Here is a 24736-nt window from a genome sequence, read left to right on the forward strand (position 1 = left end):
AGCCCAATATTCTGGATCCCTCAAACTGGTCATTTAAAGGGGTAGATTTGGCCAGGGGCACACTCCAACACTCTTCATTTACAAATGAAGCATATGTGTTTAGTGAGTCCGCTAGATCAGAAGCAGTAGGGATGACCAGGGATGTTCTAATTATAAGCGTGTGAATTGGACCATTTTCCTCTCCTGCTAAGCATTCTAAATATAACGAGTACTTTTGGGTGTCGGGGAAAATGTATGGAGTAAAAAGTACAATATTGATTTAAGGATTGTAGTAAAATAAAAGTTGTAAAAAATATAAATAGTAAAGTACTGATAGCCCCAAACACTACTGAAGTAGTACTTTAAAGTTGTTTTACTTAAGTACTTTACACCACTGTGTGCAGTAGCCAGTCTCAGTGAGAGCGAGCTAGCAGGGTTATGACACCACCGCAGCCGGTGCCAGTCAGAGATGACATCCCATTATTTGTATTTTATTATGGTTCCCAATTTAACTGCTGTCAAGGCAGCAGCTACTCTTCCTTGGGTCCAGCAAAATTGAGGCAGTTATACATTTAAAAAAAAAACATTACAATACATTCACAACAGATTTCACAACATATTAATACGTGTGTGCCCTCAGGCCCTACTCTACTACCACATATCCACAACACAAAGTCTGTGTGTGTGTATAGCGCGTTTGTATGCATGTGTCTGTGCCTATGTTTGTGTTGCTTCACAGTCCCCGCTGGTCCATAAGGTGTATTTTTATCAGTTTTTACAAAATCTAATTTTACTGCCTGCATGAGTTACCTGATGTGGAATAGAGTTCCATGTAATCATGGCTCTATGTAGTACTGTGCACCTCCTATAGTCTGTTCTGGACTTGGGGACTGTGAAGAGACCTCTTGTGGCACGTCTTGTGGGGTATGCATGAGTGTCTGAGCTGTGTGCAAGTAGTTCAAACAGACAGCTCAGTGCATTCAACATGACAATACCTCTCACAAATACAAGTAATGATGAAGTCAATCTCTCCTCCACTTTGAACCAGGAGAGATTGACATGCATATTATTAATGTTAGCTCTCTGTGTATATCCAAGGGCCAGGCGTGCTGCCCTGTTCTGAGCCAATTGCAATTTTCATAAGTGTCTCTTTGTGGCACCTGACCACACGATTGAACAGTAGTCCAGGTGTCACTAGGACCTGTAGGACCTGCTTTGTTGATAGTGCTGTTAAGAATGCAGATTAGCGCTTTATTATGGACAGACTTCTCCCCATCCTAGCTACTGTTGTATCAATGTGTTTTGACCATGACACTTTACAATCCAAGGTTACTCCAAGCAATTACCACATTATTCATTACAACATTTAGTTGAGGTTTAGTGAATGATTTGTTCCAAATACAATGCTTTTAGTTTTTGAAATATTTAGGACTAACTTATTCCTTGCCACCCATTCTGAAATTAACTGCAGCTCTTTGTTGCAGTCATTTCAGTAGCTGTGGTAGCTGACGTGCAAAGTGTTGAGTCATCCGCATACATAGACACACTGGTTTTACGCAAAGCCAGTGGCATGACGTTAGTAAAGATTTTAAAAAGTAAGGGACCTAGACAGCTGCCCTGGGGAATTCCTGATTCTATCTGAATTTTGTTGGAGAGGCTTCCATTAAACAACACCCTCTGTGTTCTGTTAGACAGGTAACTCTTTATCCACAGTATAGCAGGGGGTGTAAAGCCATAACACATAAGTTTTTCCAGCAACAGACTATGATTGATAATGTCAAAAGCCGCACTGAAGTCTAACAAAACAGCCCCCACAATCTTTTTATCATCAATATCTCTCAGCCAATCATCAGTCATTTCTGTAAGTGCTGTGCTTGTTGAATGTCCTTCCCTATAAAGCATGCTGAAAGTCTGTCAATTTGTTTATTGTGAAATAGCGATGTATCTGGTCAAACACAATTTTTTCCCAAAAGTTTACAAATTGTTGGTAACAGGCTTATTGGTCAACTGTTTGAGCCAGTAAAGGGGCCTTTACTATCCTTAGGTAGGGGGATAACTTTGGCTTCCCTCCAGGCCTGAGGGCATACACTGTCCAGTAGGCTTAAATTGAAGATATGGCAAATAGGAGTGGTAGTATAATACACTATTATCCTCAGTAATTTGTCAGACCCCGGTGGCTTGTCATTGTTGATAGACAACAACAAAACATTTCACCTCTTCCACACTTACTTTACAGAATTAAAAAAAACAATGCTTGTCTTTCATAATTTAGTCAGATATACTTGGATGTGTACTGTCAGCGTTTGTTAATTTTGCTAATCTTGCCAATGAAAAAATCATTAATGTAGTTGGCAATATCAATGGGTTTTGTAATGAGTGAGCCATCTGATTCAATGAATGATGGAGCAGAGTTTGCCTTTTTGCCCAAAATTTCATTTAAGTTACTCCAAAGCTTTTTACTATCATTCTTTGTCATTTATCTTTGAGTATTAGTGTAGTTTCTTCTTTTTATTGAGTTTAATCACATGATTTCTCAATTTGCAGTACGTTTGCCAATCGGTTGTACAGCCAGACCTATTTCCCATTTATTTTGCTTCATCCCTCTCTACCATAGTTTTTCAATTCCTCATCAATTCATAGGGATATAACAGTTTTTACAGTAATTTAGTTAACGGGTGCATGCTTATTAGTAACTGAGATAAGCAATTTCATAAATGTGTCAAGTGCAGCGTCTGGTTGCTCCTCATTACACACCACGGACCAACAAATATTCTTTACATCAACAACATAGGAATTGCACAAAATGTATTGTATGAGCTCTTATACACTATATTAGGCCCAGACTTTGGAACTTTGGTTTCCTAGATATTGCTACTATATTGTGATCACTACATCCATCTGATGGATTTGAATACTGTTTTCAAACACATTTCTGCAGCATTAGTAAAGATATGATCAATACATGTTGATGATTTAATTCCTGTGCTGTTTGTAACTACCTTGGTAGGTTGATTGATAACCTGAACCAGGTTGCAGGCACTAGTTACAGTTTGAAGCTTTTTCTTGAGTGAGCAGCCTGTCAAATCACCCAGAAAATATACCCGTCTATTGATATCACATACATTATCAAGCATTTCACAGGATATCCAGATACTGACTGTTAGCACTTGGTGATCTATAACAGCTTCCCACCAGAATGGGTGAGGCAGATGAACCTGTAGCCATATTACTTCAACAGTATTTAACATGAGATCCTCGCTAAGCTTTACAGGAATGTGGTTCTGAATATAAACAGCCACACCTCCACCTTTGGCATTTCTGTCTTTTCTGTCGATCTTATAACCATGTATCAAAAATATTATCTAAGTGAGTTTCAGAGATTGTCAGAATATAAATGTAATCTGTTAGAAAAAATTCGTAATTTCAGGAACCTTGTTTTTTAAGCTACATTTGCTAACATGGGATTTATTTATTTTTTACACTTTTCTGGGATTCTTGATTGCTAAGCTTCCCAGTAAAGCAAGAAAAACAGAGGTAGACATGCTCGGGTTATTTTATGTTAGTACAGGGTGAGCTGCCCACAGTGGACTTCCTGCTAGGGCACACCACCTCAGTGCAAACGGTTCCAAACCCCTGGGATAATGTATATTTGCTGAAGCATCATGACAACTCAGCGACATGATGGTAGGGATTAAATAAGCTGGACTTGGGTCATTGATAAGTCATTGTCTCAACACAGCCTTATAATGCTGTGAAAGGATCCAGGAACCCAAATGATTTGGGTGGAGCCCATGCTCCTTTTTATAATACGAGCTTTGTTTCCAGACGGTATCAAAATTGTCAACAGAGCTACAATAGTCTCGTAGCCAGTTATGGAGAGCTAAAAGTCTGCTACAATGTTCAATGGCACAATTTAGGGAGGGCAGAGGGCCAGCTATTATGGGCCGTTTGTTGGTGTCAAGTAGTGGCCCAATCAGTTCTTTATAATCCATCTTCAGCTGTTCTGAGCTGCCCTTCATAATGTCATTCGACCCCACATGAACCATGACAGTGTCAGCCCCTGATGACCTCCTACATTCTGTTTTACTGCACTGCTTGGCAACCGGGGCCTAATAACCTCCTCAGCCCGGCCAATAGCCACATTTCTAGATCATCTCAAAAACCATATTACTGTGGAGTCAACCTGGCAGCCGGTTTACTATATGAATCAGCCCGTCGATTCCACTTCTCCTTTGTCCACATGCATAGAAAAATCTGACATATCCACATGTGCAGTACGGACCTGCTCTCGTCCTCAGCATCGGAAAAAGGTTTATGGCTTGTGCCATAAGGACACTTTTCATATGCCGAACGGTCCAAACCCTAACCAACGGAAAAACTGGAATTTCCTTTGGAGTGTTTGTTCATTTACCGAACACATGCAGGGCAGGGAACGGTATGCGGTCACACATGGACCACTGTAAGAGGAGAGGATATGGTGTGTGTGTGTGTGTGTGTGTGTGTGTGTGTGTGTGTGTGTGTGTACTCTTCTCTTTAAAGAGGAGATGAAAAAGGCTATGTTCAAAGCTGTCTCTCTCTGTTTCCTGCCTGGCTTGGTGATGGTGTTGAACTGGTTACAGAAGACAACAATGTGAAGTCTCCACAGAAGAACTCACCATTTTACAATATTTACTACCGCTTCTGGCTACAGCTTTGGCCTAGCACTTCCATTGGCCCTTACAGTATATATACACAGATGCTGTGATGAAGGCATAACTGCAGAAAATAAAAAGTATTCTACTCACAAAAAAAAACATTTTGGAGAGCCGTTGTTTCCCAATGTTCTTGAACTTGGGATTTTATTTTCTCTCTCTCTCTTTATTCCCTTTCTCTCTCTCTTTATTATCTCTCTTTGCCCTCTCTCAAGCAGACACACAGAGTTGGCCTATTCTTTATCACAGCACACACTCCATTTAATTCCTGTCTGATGCCTGCCATGTGTTGAAATACCCCGGCAATGTACAATATGGCGCTGCCTGACATGTTCGCCCTGTTTATAGCTTCTGTTATTTCTTACATTATTTGCTCAGAACATTTCTTGCATTATTACATGCATCTGAAAATAACTTTTGGATATTACATCCGTGGTCACTCATCACAAATTTGACTTCCCTGAATTGGATCCTTTGTTTGAACTCCCCGAGGCAGTTCCATTCATCCCAGGGGCTGCTCCAGAAGAGGAGTGGGCTCCTATTCAGACGCAGGAGGCGTGCATACCATCCACCGCTTCCAAGTATATGACTCTCTAACGTTTAGTCCCTGGACAATAGACAAGGTCAGGGTGAGGATCTCATTCCAGAGAGACATCAGGGACTATAACATACTCTGTTTTACATACATCTCATTCCAAAATCATTGGCATTAATATGGAGTTGGTCCCCCCCCTTCTGGGAAGACATTCCACTAGATGTTGGAACATTGCTGCGGGGACTTGCTTCCATTCAGCCACGAGCATTAGTGAGGTCGGGCACTGATGTTGGGCGATTAGGCCTGGCATCCGCCAAACCCAGATTCGTCCAGATTGTTAAGTGTGATTCATCACTCCAGAGAACGCGTTTCCACTGCTCCAGTGTCCAATGGCGGCAAGCTTGACACCACTCCAGCCGACGCTTGGCATTGCGCATGGTGATCTTAGGCTTGTGTGCGGCTGCTCGGCCATGATAATCCATTTCATGAAGCTCCCGACAAACAGTTGTTGTGCTGACGTTGCTTCCGGAGGCAGTTTGAAACTCGGTAGTGAGTGTTGCAGCCGAGGACAGATGATTTTTACGCATTTCAGCGCTCTGCGGTCCCGTTCTGTGTGCTTGTGTGGCCTACCGCTTTGCGGCTAAGCCGTTGTTGCACCTTTCCACTTCACAATAACAGCACTTAGAGTTGACCGGGCAGCTCTAGCAGGGCCGAAATTTGACAAACTGGAAAAGTGGCATCCTATGACGGTACCATGTTAAAAGTCACTGAGTTCTTCAGTAAGGCCATTCTTCTGCCAATATTTGCTATGGAGATTGCATGGCTGTTTGCTCGATTTTATACACCTATCAGCAAGCGGTGTGTCTGAAATAGCCGGATCCACTAATTTGAAGGGGTGTCCACCTACTTTTGTGTGTGTGTGTATATATATAGTGTATTAACATATCTCCTGTGCTACATGCGTATCGAGCACTCTTGACCATTGCTACTCCCCCTTCTGGGACGGCTATAAGATCCTCCCCCGCCCTCCCGTCGGCAAATCAGATCACACCTCAATTTTGCTCCTCCCCTCTATAGGCAGAAACTTAATCAGGAAGTACCCGTGGCAAGGACTGTTCAATGTTGGTCTGACCAATCGGAATCTATACTTCAAGATTGTTTTAATCACGCGGACTAGGAAATGGTCTGAGTTATCTCTGAGAATAGTATCAACATATACATTGACTCGGTGTGCATAAAATATGTTGTTTACACTGTGACAGTTAGGATGTGCATAAAGGATGTTGTTTCCACTGACAATTACAACTTACCCAAACCAAAAACTGTGGATTGCCGCAAAACTGAAAGCGTGAACCACCGCATTTAACCACAACAAGGTGACTGGGAACATGGACATGGGTGGCCCAGCGGTCTAAGGCACTGCATCTCAGTGCAAGAGGCGTCACTACAGTCCCAGGTTCAAATCCAGGCTGCATCACATCCGGCCGTGATTGTGCGCCGCCCTATGGGATTCCCAATTGGCCCAGCGTTGTCCTGGTTTGGTCGGGGTAGGTCGTCATTGTAAATAGGAATTTGTTCTGCACTGACTTGCCTATTTAAATCAAGTTAAAATAAAATTTAAAAAAATGTGGCAGGGACTCCAGACAATCACGTATTATGAAGGGAAAGCCAGCCACATTGCGGACACAGTCCTTCTCCCGGACAAACTAAACACCTTTCCCTGCTTCGAGAAAAACAGAGCCGCCAACGCGGGCCACCGCCACTCACGAGGACTGCGAGCTCTCACTCTCTGTGGCGATGTAAGACATTTTAAGCGGATGCCGCTCAGACAGCATCCCAGGCTGCGTCCTCAGAGCATGTGCATCCCAGCTGGCTGGAGGGTTTACAGACATATTCTATCTCTCCATATCCCAGTCTGTTGTCCACACTTGCTTCAATATGTCCACCATTTTTCCTGTACCCAAGAAAGCCAAGGTAACTGAACTAAATGACTGTCGCCCCGTGGAACCCACTTCTGTTATCATGAAGCGCTTTGGGAGATGGTTAAGGATCATATCACCTCCACCTATCGTCGACACTCTAGACCAGGATTCCCCGCTGTTGGCCCGTGGGTGGTTTTATTTGGCCCTCCAACTTTTACGAGCAACAACAAAAAAATAAATTATATATATATATATACAGTACCAGACAAAGATTTGGACACACCTACTCATTCAAGGGTTTTTCTTTATTTTTACTATTTTCTACTTTGTAGAATGAAGACATCAAAATTATGAAATAACACATGGAATCATGTAGTAACCAAAAAAGTGTTAATCAAATCAAAATATATTTTATATTTTTCTAAGTAGCCACTCTTTGCCTTGATGACAGCTTTGCACACACTACTGTGTGTGTGTATAGATATCTATCGATCGGTGCATCACTTATATACATGCATGCATGCATACATACATACATACATACATACATACATACATACATACATACATACATACATACATACATACATACATACATACATACATACATACATACATACAGTTGAAGTTGGAAGTTTACATACTCCTTAGCCAAATACATTTAAACTCAGTTTTTCACAATTCCTGACATTTAATCCTAGTCTAAATTCCCTGTTTTAGGTCAGTTAGGATCACCACTTTTTTTTAACAATGTGAAATGTCAGAATAATAGAAGAGAGAATGATTTATTTCAGCTTTTATTTCTTTCATCACATTCCCAGTGGGTCAGAAGTTTACATGCACTCAATTAGTATTTGGTAGCATTGCATTTAAAATTGTTTAACTTGGGTCAAACGTTTCGGGTAGCCTTCCACAATTTTGGCCCATCCCTCTTGACAGAGCTGGTGTAACTGAGTCAGGTTTGTAGGCCTCCTTGCTCACACACGCTTTTTCAATTCTGCCACAAATTTTTTGTAGGATTGTAGTCAGGGCTTTGTGATGGCCACTCCAATACCTTGACTTTGTTTTCCTTAAGACATTTTGTCACAACTTTGGAAGTATGCTTGGGGTCATTGTCCATTTGGAAGAGCCATTTGCGACCAAGCTTTAAAACCCTAACTGATGTCTTGAGATGTTGCTTCTCCACATAATTTTCCTGCCTCATGATGCTATCTATTTTGTGAAGTGCACTAGTCCCTCCTGCAGCAAAGCACCCCCACAACATGATACTGTCACCCCCATGCTACACAGTTGGGATGGTGTTCTTCGGCTTGCAAGCCTTCGCCTTTTTCCTCCGAACATAAAGATGGTCATTATGGCCAAACAGTTCTATTTTTGTTTCATCAGACCAGAAGACGTTTCTCCAAAAAGTACGATCTTTGCCCCCATGTGCAGTTGCAAACCGTAGTCTGGCTTTTTTTATGGCGGTTTTGGAGCAGTGGCTTCTTCCTTGCTGAGTGGCCTTTCAGGTTATGTCGATATAGGACTTGTTTTACTGTGGATATAGATACTTTTGTACCTGTTTCTTCCAGCATCTTCACAATGTCCTTTGCTGTTGTTCTGGGATTGATTTGCACTTTTCGCACCAAAGTACGTTCATCTCTAGGAGACAGAATGAGTCTCCTTCCTGAGCGGTATGATGGCTGCGTGGTCCCATGGTGTTTATACTTGCGTACTATTGTTGTACGTGGTACCTTCAGGCGTTTGGAAGTTGCTCCCAAGGATTAACCAGACTTGTGGAGGTCTACAATTGTTTTTTCTGAGGTCCTGGCTGATTTCTTTTGATTTTTCCCATGATGTCAAGCCAAGAGGCACTGAGTTTGAAGGTATGCCTTGAAATACATCCACAGGTACACCTCCAATTGACTCAAATGATGTCAATTAGCCTATCAGGAGCTTCTAAAGCCATGACATTATTTTCTGGAATTTTCCAAGCTGTTTAAAGGCACAGTCAACTTAGTGTATGTAAACTTCTGACCCACTGGAATTGTGATACAGTGAATTATAAGTGAAATAATCGGTCTGTAAACAATTGTTAGAAAAATTACTTGTGTCATGCACAAAGTAGATGTCCTAACCGACTTGCCAAAACTATAGTTTGTTAACAAGACATTTGTGGAGTGGTTGAAAAACGAGTTTTAATGACTCCAACATAAGTGTATGTAAACTTCCGACTTCAACTGTGTATTCCAGACTCTGACAGTGCTCGTTCTGATATTTCTTTCTTGTTATTTGGGGGATTTGTGTCTAGTGTTAGGTGTCACTGCTCTGTTAGAGTTAAAAACAGAAGCATTTCTCTGCACCCGCGATAACATATTTGTACGCGACCAGGAAAATTTGATTTACTTTATTCTCATTTCCTTTTGCGCTTGTCTTCCTCCTTCTGTCTTTCTCCTCCTCCTTCTCTCTCAGCTCCAGTAGCAGACCAGGGGTAACCAAGGGACGAAGCGAGGGCTACTTTATCTCTCTCTCTCCAGTTGACATCACTTATTCATCACAGTAGCTTTAGCTGAGCCTGCAGCATTTAGAGGCCTCTCCTTTTTCTGTTGTGCTCTGACACACAACAGAGCACTCACGGCTAGTTGAAGCTCCATTTTAGATCTCGTTATACATGATGTATGCACAGCAAAGCATCCATGTCAAACCTGCCACTACTGCATGGTAGAGAGACCAAGTTCACATAACTGTCTGAGGTTTTGTGTCGCAACGGCAAATCTGAAATGGCAAAGTAGTGCACTGCTTAGGCTGGGGTCAAAGGCCCCTCTCCCAGGCTGCAGACTTTTATTCCCTACATGAGGATCACGATGAATGACATAGCTGATGAGAATATGAGGTTGGTAATTAGATAATGATATTATTGGTTGTTTCCTTGTTGTTTTCAGACACCTGGATGTTGGAGTGAAGAAGCAGGAGAGAGGAGGAGCACACACCAGCGCTCTGCTTCTTGGGGCAGCGCCGACCAGCTCAAAGAGGTACACACTCACTCACGCTTGTGTATGCATGCACGACACACACACACACACACACACACACCACACTAAAACGTCATTAGAAACCCTAACCTTTTGTAAGAAAACACAACTTGCAGCACTTTCCTAATGACGATTGGATCAAGGTGTTATCAGATCAGCAATGACACCATACTGTACAGTAGGCCTCCATGTAAAACTGATGTAATCTGTTATCCTAGCACACTGTGCGTCAGTTTCACTGCTGTCATCCTCCTTTAACCCAGACGTAGATTCTGCCAGGTTGAGACGTAGATTCTGCCAGGTTGAGATGACTTGAAGTTGACATGACGACTAGAATGTCGTGACATGCCGTGACATGCCCTCTCCCTCTCGCCACCTTCTATATATAACTTCCTGTATGACGTCCGCATGCTCAGGGCTTCTCTGTTCTAATGCTGGGGGTCAGAGACGTAGTGCCGGGGCGGGCGGTCGTTGTCTTATCATCCCCTCTCCGCTCCACCCTGGTGCTATACGGCCACAGGCAGGGAGGAGGCAGATAACACTGTTTATCTCACTCGCAACTAACCAGAAACCAACCGCCAGCCCAGCCATAACCCAGCCATAACCCAGCAGGCAATTTATTGACAGAAAAGATAGCCAGGCAGACCTCAGATTCCTCTCTCTCTTTCAGCCTCTTTCTCTCATTCTTTCTCGTTCTGCCTCTCTGTTTCTTCCTCTCTCTCTCTACAATTCAAAGGGCTTTATTGGCATGGTAAACATATATGTTTACATTGCCAAAGCAAGTGAAATAGATAAACAAAAGTGAAATACAAATTTAAGAGTAAACATTACACTCACAAAAGTTTCAAAGGAACTGCTGATGTGCAAATGGTTAAAGTACAAAAGGGAAAATAAATAAACAGAAATATGGGTTGTATTTACAATGGTGTTTGTTCTTCACTGGTTGCCCTTTTCTTGTGGTAACAGGTCACAAATCTTGCTGCTGTGATGGCACACTGTGGTATTTCACCCAGTAGATATGGGAGTTTATTAAAATTGGATTTGTTTTTTAATTCTTTGTGGGTCTGTGTAATCTGAGGGAAATATGTGTCTCTGGTATGGTCATACATTTGGCAGGAGGTTAGGAAGTGCAGCTCAGTTTCCACCTCATTTTGTGGGCAGTGTGCACAGCCTGTTTCTCTCTTGAGAGCCAGGTCTGCCTATAGCGGGCTCTCTCTCGCGCTCTCCCTCTCCCTCCCTAGTTTAGCAGCAGGGAGAACAGTTAAAATAGTAGTGCTCAGGCATGTTCCTTAGTAACGGTAATGGAGCTTGGAGCTGTAGTGCAGAGGGGTTGAGGTCCCCTTCAGTTACACCGTGATTGTTTGTAGGCCTATATAACCTCTAGATCCCAGGGTTGTTAAGCGACCATAATCCTAATCTTGTAGACCTCATTATTTACCAACACTTCCTCACTTAACTCTTGTGTTGTTATTTCCTCAGCATTATAGAGGATGTACTTGCTCTACTTTCAACCCTGTGTAAAGTGCTGCCCAGCCTAGCTGAATGTCTTAACTCTCTCACACACACATTCTCATTTACAACTGCGACCTGGCCAAGATGGAGCAAAGCAGTGCGACACAAACAACACAGAGTTACATATGGGATAAACAAATGTACAGTCAATAACACAATAGAAACATCTGTATACAGTGTGTGCAAATGTAGTAAGATTAGGGAGGTAAGGCAATAAATAGGCCGTAGTGGCGAAATAATTACAATTTAGCAATTAAACACTGGAGTGATAGATGTGCAGAAGATGACTGTGTATAGTAGAGATACTAGGGTGCAAATAAATAAATAAATAATAATATGGGGATGAGGTAGCTGGGTGGGCTATTTTACAGATGGGCTATGTACAGGTGCAATGATTGGTAAGCTGCTCTGACAGCTAATGCTTGAAGTTAGTGAGGGAGATATAAGTCTCCAGCTTCAGGATTTTTGCCAGCCAACGAGAGCATACAGGTCGCAGTGGTAGTATATGGGGCTTTGATAACAAAATGGATGGCACTGTGAAAGACTACATCCAATTTGCTGAGTAGAGTGTTGGAGGCTATTTTGTAAAATGACAACGCCGAAGTCAAGAATAGGAAGCCGGTTCTAGATTTAAGTTTGTATTGGAGATGCTTAATGTGAGTCTGGAAAGAGAGTTTACAGTGTAACCAGACACCTAGGTATTTGTAGATGTCCACATATTCTAAGTCAGAACCGTCCATAGTAGTGATGCTAGACGGGTTGGCAGGTGCGTGCAGCGATCTGTTGAAGAGCATGCATTTAGTTTTACTTGCATTTAAGAGCAGTTGGAGGCCACAGAAGGAGTGTTGTATGGCATTGAAGCTCGCCTGGAGGTTTGTTAACAGTGTCCAAGAACGGCCAGAAGTATACAGAATGGTGTCGTCTGCGTAGAGGTTGATCAGAGAATCGCCAGCAGCAAGAGCGACATCATTGATGTAATACAGAGAAAAGAGTCGGCCCGAGAATTGAACCCTGTGGCACCCCCATAGACTGCCAGATGTCCGGACAACAGGCCTTCCGTTTTGACACACTGAACTCTGAGAAGTAGTTGGTGAACCAGGCGAGGCAGTCATTTGAGAAACCAAGGCTGTTTAGTCTGCCGATAAGAATGTGGTGATTGACAGAGTCAAAAGCCTTGGCCAGGTCAATGAAAACGGCTGCACAGTACTGTCTTTTATCGATGGCGATTATGATATCGTTTAGGACCTTGAGCGTGGCTGAGGTGCACTCATGACTAGCTCGGAAACCAGATTGCATAGTGGAGAAGGTACAGTGCGATTCGAAATGGTCTGTGATCTGTTTGTTAACTTGGCTTTCGAAGACTTTAGAAAGGCAGGTTAGGATAGATATAGGTCTAACAGTTTGGGTCTAGAGTGTCTCCCCCTTTGAAGAGGGGAATGACCGTGGCAGCATTCCAATCTTTAGGGATCTCAGACGATACGAAAGAGAGGTTGAACGGGCTAGTAATAGGGGTTCCAACAATTGCGTCAGATAATTTTAGAAAGAGAGGGTCCAGATTGTCTAGCCCAGCTGATTTGTAGGGATCCAGATTTTGCAGCTCTTTCAGAACATCAGCTATCTGGATTTGGGTGAAGGAGAAATGGGGGAGGCTTGGGCAAGTTGCTGTGGGGGGTGCAGAGCTGTTGACTGGGGTAGGGGTAGCCAGGTGGAAAGCATGGCCAGCTGTAGAAAAAGGCTTTTTGAAGTTCTTGATTATCGTAGATTTATCGGTGGTGACAGTGTTTCCTAGCCTCAGTGCTGTGGGCAGCTGGGAGGAGGTGCTCTTACATTTACGTCATTTAGCAGACGCTCTTATCCAGAGCGACTTACAAATTGGTGCATTCACCTTATGATATCCAGTGGAACAACCACTTTACAATAGTACATCTATATATTGTTTTTTTTTTGGGGGGGGGGGTAGAAGGATTACTTTATCCTATCCCAGGTATTCCTTAAAGAGGTGGGGTTTCAGGTGTCTCCGGAAGGTGGTGATTGACTCCGCTGTCCTGGTGTCGTGAAGGAGCTTGTTCCACCATTGGGGTGCCAGTGTCCCAGAACTTTTTGGAGTTTGCTACAGGATGCAAATTTGTGTTTGAAAAAGCTAGCCTTTGCTTTCTTAACTGCCTGTGTATATTGGTTCCTGACTTCCCTGAAAAGTTTCATATCACGGGGGCTATTCGACGCTAATGCAGTACGCCAAAGGATGTTTTTGTGCTGGTCAAGGGCAGTCAGGTCTGGAGTGAACCAAGGGCTATATCTGTGCTTAGTTCTACATTTTACTTTAATGGGGCATGCTTATTTAAGATGGTGAGGAAAGCACTTTTAAAGAATAACCATGTGACTGACTGTCTCGATTTGGTCTTATGTAGCAAAATTAAAATGTGTTTTTTACATTGTATAGACTCAGGCCATTTTCTAGCTCTATAATACACTGCATTTGAGGAACAATGGGAAAGTAATTCTGCTTTTAAAGTTGATAAACTTGTAACCTCACTTTTGAGGAAATGGTCCTTGAATGTTTTGGTACACCTACTTGAGAGCTCTTCTTTGTCTACACCCAATCAACATCGTTCACACCCTCTTAAGCCTTAGACCCACCCATCTCTTTAAGGATTCACATGTGAGGCCATGTGCTATACAGAGTGAGTACGGTAGTGTAGTAAACAACCAAAGATTTCAAGACTAAAGACTGGTTTATACTGTGTTAATCTGTAGACATTTGTCGCAGTGAGACATGAACATTCTATTGTCGTCCGACATCAAACTTGTCGTTGTCGTTATGAAAAAACACAAACTAAAGGCAGCATGACATCAGCAGCCTAGTGGTCCAAAATAGCATAACTTTTTAAAACCCACCTGTTTTAAAAATGAATTTAGTATATGTTAATCTCGCAAACCAGGAAACTAGAAGCAACTTTCTTAACAATGTTTTGGTTTGTTTCTAGCTTGTTAGCTGACTAGCCAGTTCAAATAATGACCTTATCATATAGCTGACAGCATCTTCACTTTAGCTAATTTGTGTTAATTATTACAGTAAAGTAAAAAATGATCTTGTTGTGGGTTTATAAATGAATGGCAAGCTAATTATAGAAAAAAGCTTACGAAACAAAAGCAGGGCATTCTACTGGAGGATTTCAGGACTTGGACACTGTCTCATTGGCCTAACGTTATATCCTAACTTGACTTTGCTGCAGGTCATGTTCTTCACATTACCATCTCTGGTAAACACACACTTTATCAAATAAAATCAAAGTTTATTTGTCACATGCACAGGATACAGAAGGTGTAAACGGTACAGTGAAATGTTTACTTACATAGTAGAGTCTTTTTAGACAGCAAGCTAGCTAAACAATGCACCATAATCCCAACTCATAATGTTACTACCCTGCATGAATCTGCAAATAGCTAACCAACTAGGTTCAATGTTAGCTAGCTAACATTAGGCTATAACTAGCAAAGCAAATGGCTCTGAGATACGAATAATATTACTACACAGGTCATACACGTAACGTTAGTGATCGAGCCAGCGAGCTAGCTAACAGTACACTTTAATTTCTACGTTTAATTAGAAATGTATGATATCTGAAAATGTAGCTAGCTAGACTCTTACTCGTGGATGAACATGGATGAACACTTCTCCCTCTCTGTCACGGATGCCATGGTTGCCCTTCGTTTGAAGATGTAATTCAGTGACAGGTATACAACAGCCTTCGCTTTTCTCTTTTCGACTCCCTCTGCATATTTGCAATCAAATGGCAGAATTTTCTCCATCTCCTTAGCTATCACACTCTGCTTCCACCGGGCATTCCACTGATTTAAAAACTCAGTCCTCCAGAAAGTGGAGAGCAACACTTTTGCAGTTCTTCGTGATATCGTTTAAAAAAAAGCAGCGTTAGAAAGGATTACCTAGACATACTGACCAGCTAATGTTATAGACAGACCTATTCCAACTCATCTCCTAGGCATGTCCAGTCCATCCATTATCTCAGCCAATCACGGCTAGCAGGATGTTTCCTGTCTTTTTCCGTGGCTAAACCAACTGGGCTCGTGAATTAACTATTTTTATTGCATTTACAGATGACATACAAGTTTTAAGGCACATGAAATTTCACATGTTCCATAAGGCGTTTCTCCTAAAAACGCATTTTGATAAAAAAATACATTAAAATGCCTCTCCTGTGAAGTAGTGACACGTGACATATGGCTAGTTTCCCGAAACAAGTCGCACATAAGAGCTTGAGTGAGTTTTCAGTATGTGTGTTTGAGTTGGTGTATTCAGGAGCGATGTTGTTGCTGGAATAAAGCAGTCGAGCAACACTGTTTTATAGTTTATGTAGGCTTTTCTTACATTACTGTCTTTATTTTGGGCCCAGCATCATAAGAGAAATTTGTGATGTGCCTATTATCGCCTACTGATTCTTGAGTTATCTGGAAAGCTGACGAACTATTGAGTGCACCAGGCCCACTATGGCTAAAGAAAGTGGATCACATATCAGCCTTTCCATTCAGACAGAGCCTCCTTTGATAAGGACCTGTTAGGCTGGATGTTTGTGTTGCTATAGTAAAATGACTTGGTGGAAGAGGACAAGTTGAAGGACGGTTTGTGTAAATGCATTGTGAAAATAGCATGTGGTTCTGGTGTAAGAGGGGACCTGTGTTGTGTTGCTATGGTAAAATTACTGCAATGACTGAGCCTACAATGACTTCTGTGTAAAGGCACAGGGACAATAACATGTCTGGGCTTGTCCTGTCTGGTCGTGAGATGCTACATACATAAAATAGCTACCATGTGGCAAGCATTTCATAGCTACCAAGCTATCAATGTAATTTTTGTATCATTTCCAATCCCCCATTAAAATATATTTTCTTTCATTATTTTCTGCTGACCCTCACCTAATTGGAGTAAACTAATGGACAACAGTACTCAGGCTTCTACTTCCAGTTTATTCATACTATATACATTTTACGGACACAGTATCCTATCTATCTATCTATCTATCTATCTATCTATCTATCTATCTATCTATCTATCTATCTATCTATCTATCTATCTATCTATCTATCTATCTATCTATCTATCTATCTATCTATCTATCTATCTATCTATCTATCTATCTATCTATCTATCTATCTATCTATCTATCTATCTATCTATCTATCTATCTATCTATCTATCTATCTATCTATCTATCTATCTATCTATCTATCTATCTATCTATCTATCTATCTATCTATCTATCTATCTATCTATCTATCTATCTATCTATCTATCTATCTATCTATCTATCTATCTATCTATCTATCTATCTATCTATCTATCTATCTATCTATCTATCTATCTATCTATCTATCTATCTATCTATCTATCTATCTATCTATCTATCTATCTATCTATCTATCTATCTATCTATCTATCTATCTATCTATCTATCTATCTATCTATCTATCTATCTATCTATCTATCTATCTATCTATCTATCTATCTATCTATCTATCTATCTATCTATCTATCTATCTATCTATCTATCTATCTATCTATCTATCTATCTATCTATCTATCTATCTTCTATCTATCTATCTATCTATCTATCTATCTATCTATCTATCTATCTATCTATCTATCTATCTATCTATCTATCTATCTATCTATCTATCTATCTATCTATCTATCTATCTATCTATCTATCTATCTATCTATCTATCTATCTATCTATCTATCTATCTATCTATCTATCTATCTATCTATCTATCTATCTATCTATCTATCTATCTATCTATCTCACCCTTCAGCTACCCTCAACCCCTCCCATCGATCTCTTAAAAAAAAACATCCCGTCTTGACTTCTTCTACTTGCCAAATATTTTTCAGCTGTGGTACTGCATGATGTTTCACAAAAGTTCTGAACCTTTCTATTCTCATAGTTTCAACAGATTCTAAATAATAGATGAACACCTTTACTAAAAGCGCGCAGCGGTGTGATTGTTCAGCCATTCCTTAACCTGCAACCAGAAACAGGCTACATATGGGCAGTACCAAAACACTTCGCAGCCAAATCTGCAGAGTTGGGATGGTTGTATCCCCCATATACATAACATTCTATTGATTGCAAGAATTTTGTATAATTAAAATGGAAAAACTCAGTTTTTTGAATCCAGTGTTGTTTTGTGTATCAGTTCATGAACCCTGTGCCATGGGATCTGCACATCAAAAATCTCTTCCCAACTATTTTGCAACCTGTACGGCACAGCTGTCAATGTTTTGGTCCTTAAATGGAACTGGTATACGTTCCTATTTATATATATATACATTTGCAATTTTGGTCTTTAATGCAGGGCCGACAGACAACTTCCACTAGCCTCCATTTTTGCAGTAATGCTGCAATCAGCTGGTTATAATTGTGGATAGAGCAGACTTTTCTATATATTGTTGGTAGCCGCATTGGTGACCACTCACCCAGTCCTATGTATGATATAATTAACAAAGACTATATTGTTTTGTTCTCCAAAAATGTTATTTTTTTAATCAATTATTATATTTGCGTTTTAACCTTTTTAATATTTGTAGTAATACTTGTTCTGTCTTTTCTAGTGGATTAAACTGAAATTGCAACCAGCTTTCTATGGCTTGTTTTAAAAATAGTGATATTTTTGAGATTTCATTTTCAAATAACCAAAAGTGAGAGGTTGTATTTTGAATAAATGGAAAATGAGGGTGAGCCATTCTCACTAGGGTGAGCCATTCTCACGAGGGTGAGCCATTCTCACTAATCTGCTGGAGAACCCGTTTGGATTTAGGTATAACTTTTGTATGACTGAAGCCTTTAGTGAGAGGTTCAATTCTTTAATATTCAACAATTGTAGCCCTCCGAATTCATATTAATGATATAAATAGGCCCGTTTTTAATTTTGTCTGACTTACCGTTCCAAATAAAGTGGAACATTGTTTTACTCATAAAATAGAAATGAACAAGTTGTCCGGTGTAGGCAGGCCATCAGTAAAAACGTAAACTGGGATGTGACTAAAGAATGAATCACGGTGATTTTTCCACAAATGGACAAGTATTTACCTTTCCATAGTAGCAAGATCTTATCTATTTTTGCTAACTTTCTATTAAAATGTATTGTATTGAGAATGAATTTATTTCGGGATATGAATACCGAGTATGTCCACTTAACCGTCAGACTATTTTATTTGTAAACTACACTGCAATGTAAAATTTGAATGATTTAGTAATCCAATATGTAATATGGTACACTTTATCATAGTTCGGTTTGTAATCCAAAGTGGTTTGAGAAATGATCTAGATCCTCTGAAGCTGTGCAGGGATCAATATTGCGCATTTAAAAGAAAACATGTCATCAACGTACAATGTCACCTTTGTTTTTAGGCCCTGGATATCTAGCCCCTGGATATTATTATTGTTGGATCTGATTTTAATAGTTAACAAATAGATAAGCCGATAGTGGACAACCTTGTGAATATGAATTCAGAGGGCTACAATTATTATTTACTCCTCATGACAGTTTAATACTTTCTGAGAAGTAGTTATTATTTACTATTTTACACCTGGGGTTACGATACATAAGCAACTATTCATCTGATATGCTTTTAACTGTACTGTGCTTCTATCAGACACACAAAAGGCCCCCACACAACTATTCATCTGATATGCTTTTACTGTACTGTGCTTCTATCTGACACACAAAAGGCCCCCACTTGTCTGAGAGTTCAAAATACTCTTAGCAATTGAAACTTCCCTCTGTGGGCTAATATGAATGCAGAATTATGAAGACATATCAATGTGGGTCAAAGATATACCTAGAGCCACACAGGACCGGAGTTCTAGCCCTTTAGTCCTTATTGGTCAGAGCCAATACACAGTCATCTCTTCTGTTAGATGCACAGTTTAGCACAGTCTGTGGGTCTTTCAAAGGTTTGAACAGCACCATGCAAATGAAAGACATTACCTATATTGTAAATGGCCTTTTTATGATGTGTTTTTTTACGATTCATAGATTCTTCCTTTAGAGATTAGATCGATGACTAGCCTGCCAGATAGTCTGAAAGGAATGTGACTATCTCCTTTTAGATGTACCTAGGGACTGCACAGCTCCAGCTATACATGTAATCTGATGCATTCATTACTGGGAGCTGCCTGCCCTGAGCTATGGGGACCTCTGGTGGATATATGGGGTTATGTCAAAACGTGCTAAGATTAAATTGGCTACATTACATGAGACAGAGGTTCATCTGTTAACATGTTACTGGTCCTTTCTCTCTCTTTCTCTGTGTTTTTCTCTTTTCTTTGTCTCTGTCTTACTCTCCCTCTCTTTTCCTGTCCCTCTTTCCACTTCCTTTCCTCCTCTGTTCTCCTCAGCAGATAGCCAAGCTCCGGCAGCAGCTGCGTGGCGGTAGTAAGCAGCAGCAGGGAGGTCGTCCGTCTCTGTGTCAAAGAGACAAAGACAGCTCATCTCCTTTACAGGGGCCTATCAACACCACCATCAACACCATGTCCAACCAAGCACAGGTAAGGCACAATACTGCCATCCAGACGTGTGTGTGTGTGTGTGTGTGTGTGTGTGTGTGTGTGTGTGTGTGTGTGTGTGTGTGTGTGTGTGTGTGTGTGTGTGTGTGTGTGTGTGTGTGTGTGTGTGTGTGTGTGTGTGTGTGTGTATCTAGTCATGCTTTAGGGGTATGCGTGATTTATCTTGCTGAACGGAATGGAATCAAGGCAATCGACCCCAAAGTGCAAACCTAACACACCAGGGAAGCTTAATCAACAGAACTCTGCCCTGTTTACATGTGTAATATTGAGGTTTTGTTTTTGAATGTCTGCAGTGGTCCTGCATGTCTAAGTCGTCCCAGATGTCCAACATGACGGTGCCCAAGTCCTCCATCACCAGAGTACCCAGCAGCATGGAGGGAATCAACCACGAGCTGGAGAAGGTCTTCATCAGAGACAACAACGGAGAGAAAGAGGAGCTCAAGGTGAGGGGACGGACTGGTAGATGCATCCAATCACATATTTACAATATGCACTCTCACACAATACTAGCGGTGGCCACTCGCAGTCAAGCAAGACATCTGTCATGGGCTGCATGTGTCAATGTGTAGTTCATATATAATCTATAAGCAGAATTACTGTCTTTACTCAATTAGCCACAGAATCCTTACTTTGAAAGTGACTGTTTTCTTGAAACTGTGCCGCACCATTTTCTCTACATTTAGAGTTTGCAAGAAAGGCATTTCACTGTACTTGTGCACGTGACATTACAACTTGGAACTTGAAACTCGTGTGTCTGGAGGGAGCTGAGAAGACATGCACACAACCACTCATGCGCCTGCTGTGTCACCTGAAATCCAATGACTTGCAGTACTCAGTGACGAGACATCTCTTTTTCCTTCACTCCTCGCCCTCCCCCAGGTGTTGGAGGTACCAGACGGGCGACGAGCCCCCTTCCCCCCACAGCAGCGCAGCAGCAGTACCCGTAGCGTGGACACACAGACCCCCTCTGCCCCCGGCCGCTCCAGCAGTAGTTCCAGCCTGTCCCCCTGTCCCTCTCCTGCCTGCCCCCCGGGGTCCGGCTCACATGAGGGCAGCCCTTACTCCACCGACGATCTGCCATACGACAGGGATAAAGGTAGGACTGTCAGGATGCTCTCTCAGACCTGGGGCAAGGCCTCCATTGGTCATCCTACCGTTGTGCCTTTGAGCAAGGCTCTGAACTTCCAATGTGGACTGTCTTGTCCGGGGACTGTAATCTTATTTTCTGACCTTTTCTGACCATTGTCTCTGTCTCTCTGTCTCCAGACAGTGGCAGTAGCTCTCCGCTGCCAAAGTTTGCCTCGTCTCCTAAACCCAACAACAGCTACATGTTCAAGAGAGAACCCCCAGAGGGCTGTGAGAAGATCAAGGTGTTTGAGGAAATGAGGTAAGCACAGCAAGAGACCAGGGATCTTTTAGGATCTCTTTTATCACACCAAAGTCGTTGATACTGAAGGTCAGTTGTATATACATGTCATGAAAGGAGTTAACACGCCGTCTCTTCCCTTTTGTCTGTCCAGCTCCAGGCAGTCAGCGTCAGTCCCTCTCTTCTCCTGCCCCGACAAGAACAAGGTCAACTTCATCTCCACCGGCTCTGCCTTCTGCCCTGTCAGACTGACCCCCGGCGCCCTGCACCTCTCTGTGACCTCTCACCCCGACGACGACCCCGAGGCCGGCCCCAGCTCAATGACGTCAGCATTCTGCCGCGTCCTCCCCACTCAGGTCCACACCTCCACCAGCACAGACGACGCTCCCACCCCCGAGGAGGCTGCCACTCCAACGCCCACCTCGCCACCAGAGACTGCCCCCCAGACAGACTGCCTGGCCATCAGCTAGACCTGGGCAGAGCTGGCCTCTGACACGTGGTTCTTCTTCTTCTGAATAATATGATTATTACGCCCCCAGTATCATCAGCATCACTGAGGTCCTGTTTCCTTCACTAAAGGACCTCCTCTTCTCTCTGTCTCTGCTGAACTCTAAACACTCTGCATGGCGTAGCATTAGCAACAATGTCCCAGGCAACAACAACAACAAATGGAGAAAACAAAGACAAGTCTACCACATGTTCCTAGCGTATTCCTAAGGCACTGTTCCTGTCAGGGATAGACATGGTGATCTTTAACAGCATGTAAAAAGTAGAGATGCTGGATGATGTCATTGGGTGGATGGGAAGAAAATGAGACACTTTGGATGTGGGGGGGGGGGCATGCATTTTAAAACAGTAGTGTGTTTAAGATTAAAGACATGCTCCCGTACTTTGGCGACTAAAAGTATTTTTTTTAAACCTCCCGCTTTGGGCTGGTTGTGTCAATAGTATAGTTCATACATGCATAATCTACAATCAGAATTACTGTCTAACCTCAATTAGCCTTGAAATCCCTAGTTTGAAAGCGACTGTTTTCTTCAAGCTTTGCAGCAACATTTTCTCTTATTTCCCCCCACTTGGGCCAGCCCCATAGCGATTAGAGTTCTAGCCAATGAGCTTCAGCCCCTCACATTTGAGTGACAGCTAGCGTGAGGCCTGCCCACGTTATCCAATGAGGTTGAGGTAGGCATAACTGCTGAGTGAGTGACGCACACCGAGAGAGAGAGAGAGAGTGAGTGAGTGAGTGAGTGACGCACACCGAGAGAGAGTGAGTGAGTGAGTGACGCACACCGAGAGAGAGTGAGTGAGTGAGTGACGCACACCGAGAGAGAGTAAGTGAGTGAGTGAGTGAGTGACGCACACCGAGAGTGAGTGAGTGAGTGACGCACACCGAGAGAGAGTGAGTGACGCACACCGAGAGAGAGTGAGTGAGTGACGCACACCGAGAGAGAGTGAGTGAGTGACGCACACCGAGAGAGAGTGAGTGAGTGACGCACACCGAGAGAGAGTGAGTGAGTGAGTGACGCACACCGAGAGAGAGTAAGTGAGTGAGTGAGTGAGTGACACACACCGAGAGAGAGTGAGTGAGTGAGTGAATGACGCACACCGAGAGTGAGTGAGTGAGTGAGTGACGCACACCGAGAGTGAGTGAGTGACGCACACCGAGAGTGAGTGAGTGAGTGAGTGACGCACACCGAGAGTGAGTGAGTGAGTGAGTGACGCACGCCGAGAGAGAGTGAGTGAGTGACGCACGCCGAGAGAGAGTGAGTGAGTGACGCACGCCGAGAGAGAGAGTGAGTGAGTGACGCACGCCGAGAGTGAGTGAGTGAGTGACGCACGCCGAGAGTGAGTGAGTGAGTGACGCACGCCGAGAGAGAGTGAGTGAGTGAGTGACGCACGCCGAGAGAGAGTGAGTGAGTGAGTGACGCACGCCGAGAGAGAGTGAGTGAGTGAGTGACGCACGCCGAGAGAGAGTGAGTGAGTGACGCACGCCGAGAGAGAGTGAGTGAGTGAGTGACGCACGCCGAGAGAGAGTGAGTGAGTGAGTGGCGCACGCCGAGAGAGAGTGAGTGAGTGACGCACGCCGAGAGAGAGTGAGTGAGTGAGTGACGCACGCCGAGAGAGAGTGAGTGAGTGAGTGAGTGACGCACGCCGAGTGAGAGTGAGTGAGTGAGTGACGCACGCCGAGTGAGAGTGAGTGAGTGAGTGACGCACGCCGAGTGAGTGAGTGAGTGACGCACGCCGAGTGAGTGAGTGAGTGACGCACGCCGAGAGAGAGTGAGTGAGTGACGCACGCCGAGAGAGAGTGATGAGTGGTGGTGAGTGAGTGACGCACGCCGAGAGAGAGTGAGTGAGTGACGCAGAGAGAGAGAGTGAGTGAGTGAGTGACGCAGAGAGAGTGAGTGAGTGAGTGAATGACGCACGCCGAGAGTGAGAGAGCGAGTGACGCGCCGAGTGAGAGAGAGAGCGAGAGTGACGCGCCGAGTGAGAGAGAGCGAGAGTGACGCACACCGAGAGAGACGCACACCGAGAGAGCGAGAGAGAGTGACGCACACCGAGAGGGAGAGCGAGAGTGACTCACACCGAGAGAGAGAGAGAGAGAGAGTGACGCACACCGAGAGAGAGAGAGAGTGACGCACACCGAGAGAGAGAGAGAGAGTGACGCACACCGAGAGAGAGAGAGAGAGAGTGACGCACACCGAGAGAGAGAGAGAGAGAGTGACGCACACCGAGAGAGAGAGAGAGTGACGCACACCGAGAGAGAGAGTGACGCACACCGAGAGAGAGAGAGAGTGACGCACACCGAGAGAGAGAGAGAGAGAGTGACGCACACCGAGAGAGAGAGAGAGAGAGAGTGACGCACACCGAGAGAGAGAGAGAGTGACGCACACCGAGAGAGAGAGAGGGAGAGAGACGAGAGGGAGAGAGACGCAGAGGGAGAGAGACGCAGAGGGAGAGAGACGCAGAGGGAGAGAGACGCAAAGAAAGAGAGAGCGGGAGAGAGAGACGCAGAGAGGGAGACATGCATAGCGAGGGAGAGACGCAGAGGTAGAGAGACACGCAGAGAGAGCGACACGCACAGAGAGAGAGACCAGAGAGAGAGACACGCACAGAGAGAGAGAGAGAGACACGCAC

At 43.2% G+C, this 24736-nt stretch overlaps 1 protein-coding gene across 4 annotated transcripts in view; it reads left to right on the top strand.

Moving 5' to 3' along the window:
• Window positions 1–22490, top strand: part of glci1 (Glucocorticoid-induced transcript 1 protein) — a 41142-nt gene extending 18652 nt beyond the window's left edge. For 2 of the 4 annotated variants that reach the window (XM_014177850.1, XM_045709189.1), the window contains exons 3-8: window positions 10049–10138; window positions 20068–20217; window positions 20529–20678; window positions 21115–21331; window positions 21502–21622; window positions 21756–22490. In XM_014177850.1, coding sequence (XP_014033325.1) covers window positions 10049–10138; window positions 20068–20217; window positions 20529–20678; window positions 21115–21331; window positions 21502–21622; window positions 21756–22071 — 1044 coding nt within the window. In that variant the 3' untranslated portion in view covers window positions 22072–22490. The remainder of the gene's footprint in view (window positions 1–10048; window positions 10139–20067; window positions 20218–20528; window positions 20679–21114; window positions 21332–21501; window positions 21623–21755) is intronic. The other 2 variants (XM_045709190.1, NM_001165376.1) reach the window with 1 other exon arrangement.
• The last annotated feature ends 2246 nt before the right edge of the window (window positions 22491–24736 follow it).

The sequence above is a fragment of the Salmo salar genome, chromosome ssa27 (genome assembly GCF_905237065.1).
Source record: "Salmo salar chromosome ssa27, Ssal_v3.1, whole genome shotgun sequence".
NCBI lineage: Eukaryota > Metazoa > Chordata > Actinopteri > Salmoniformes > Salmonidae > Salmo > Salmo salar.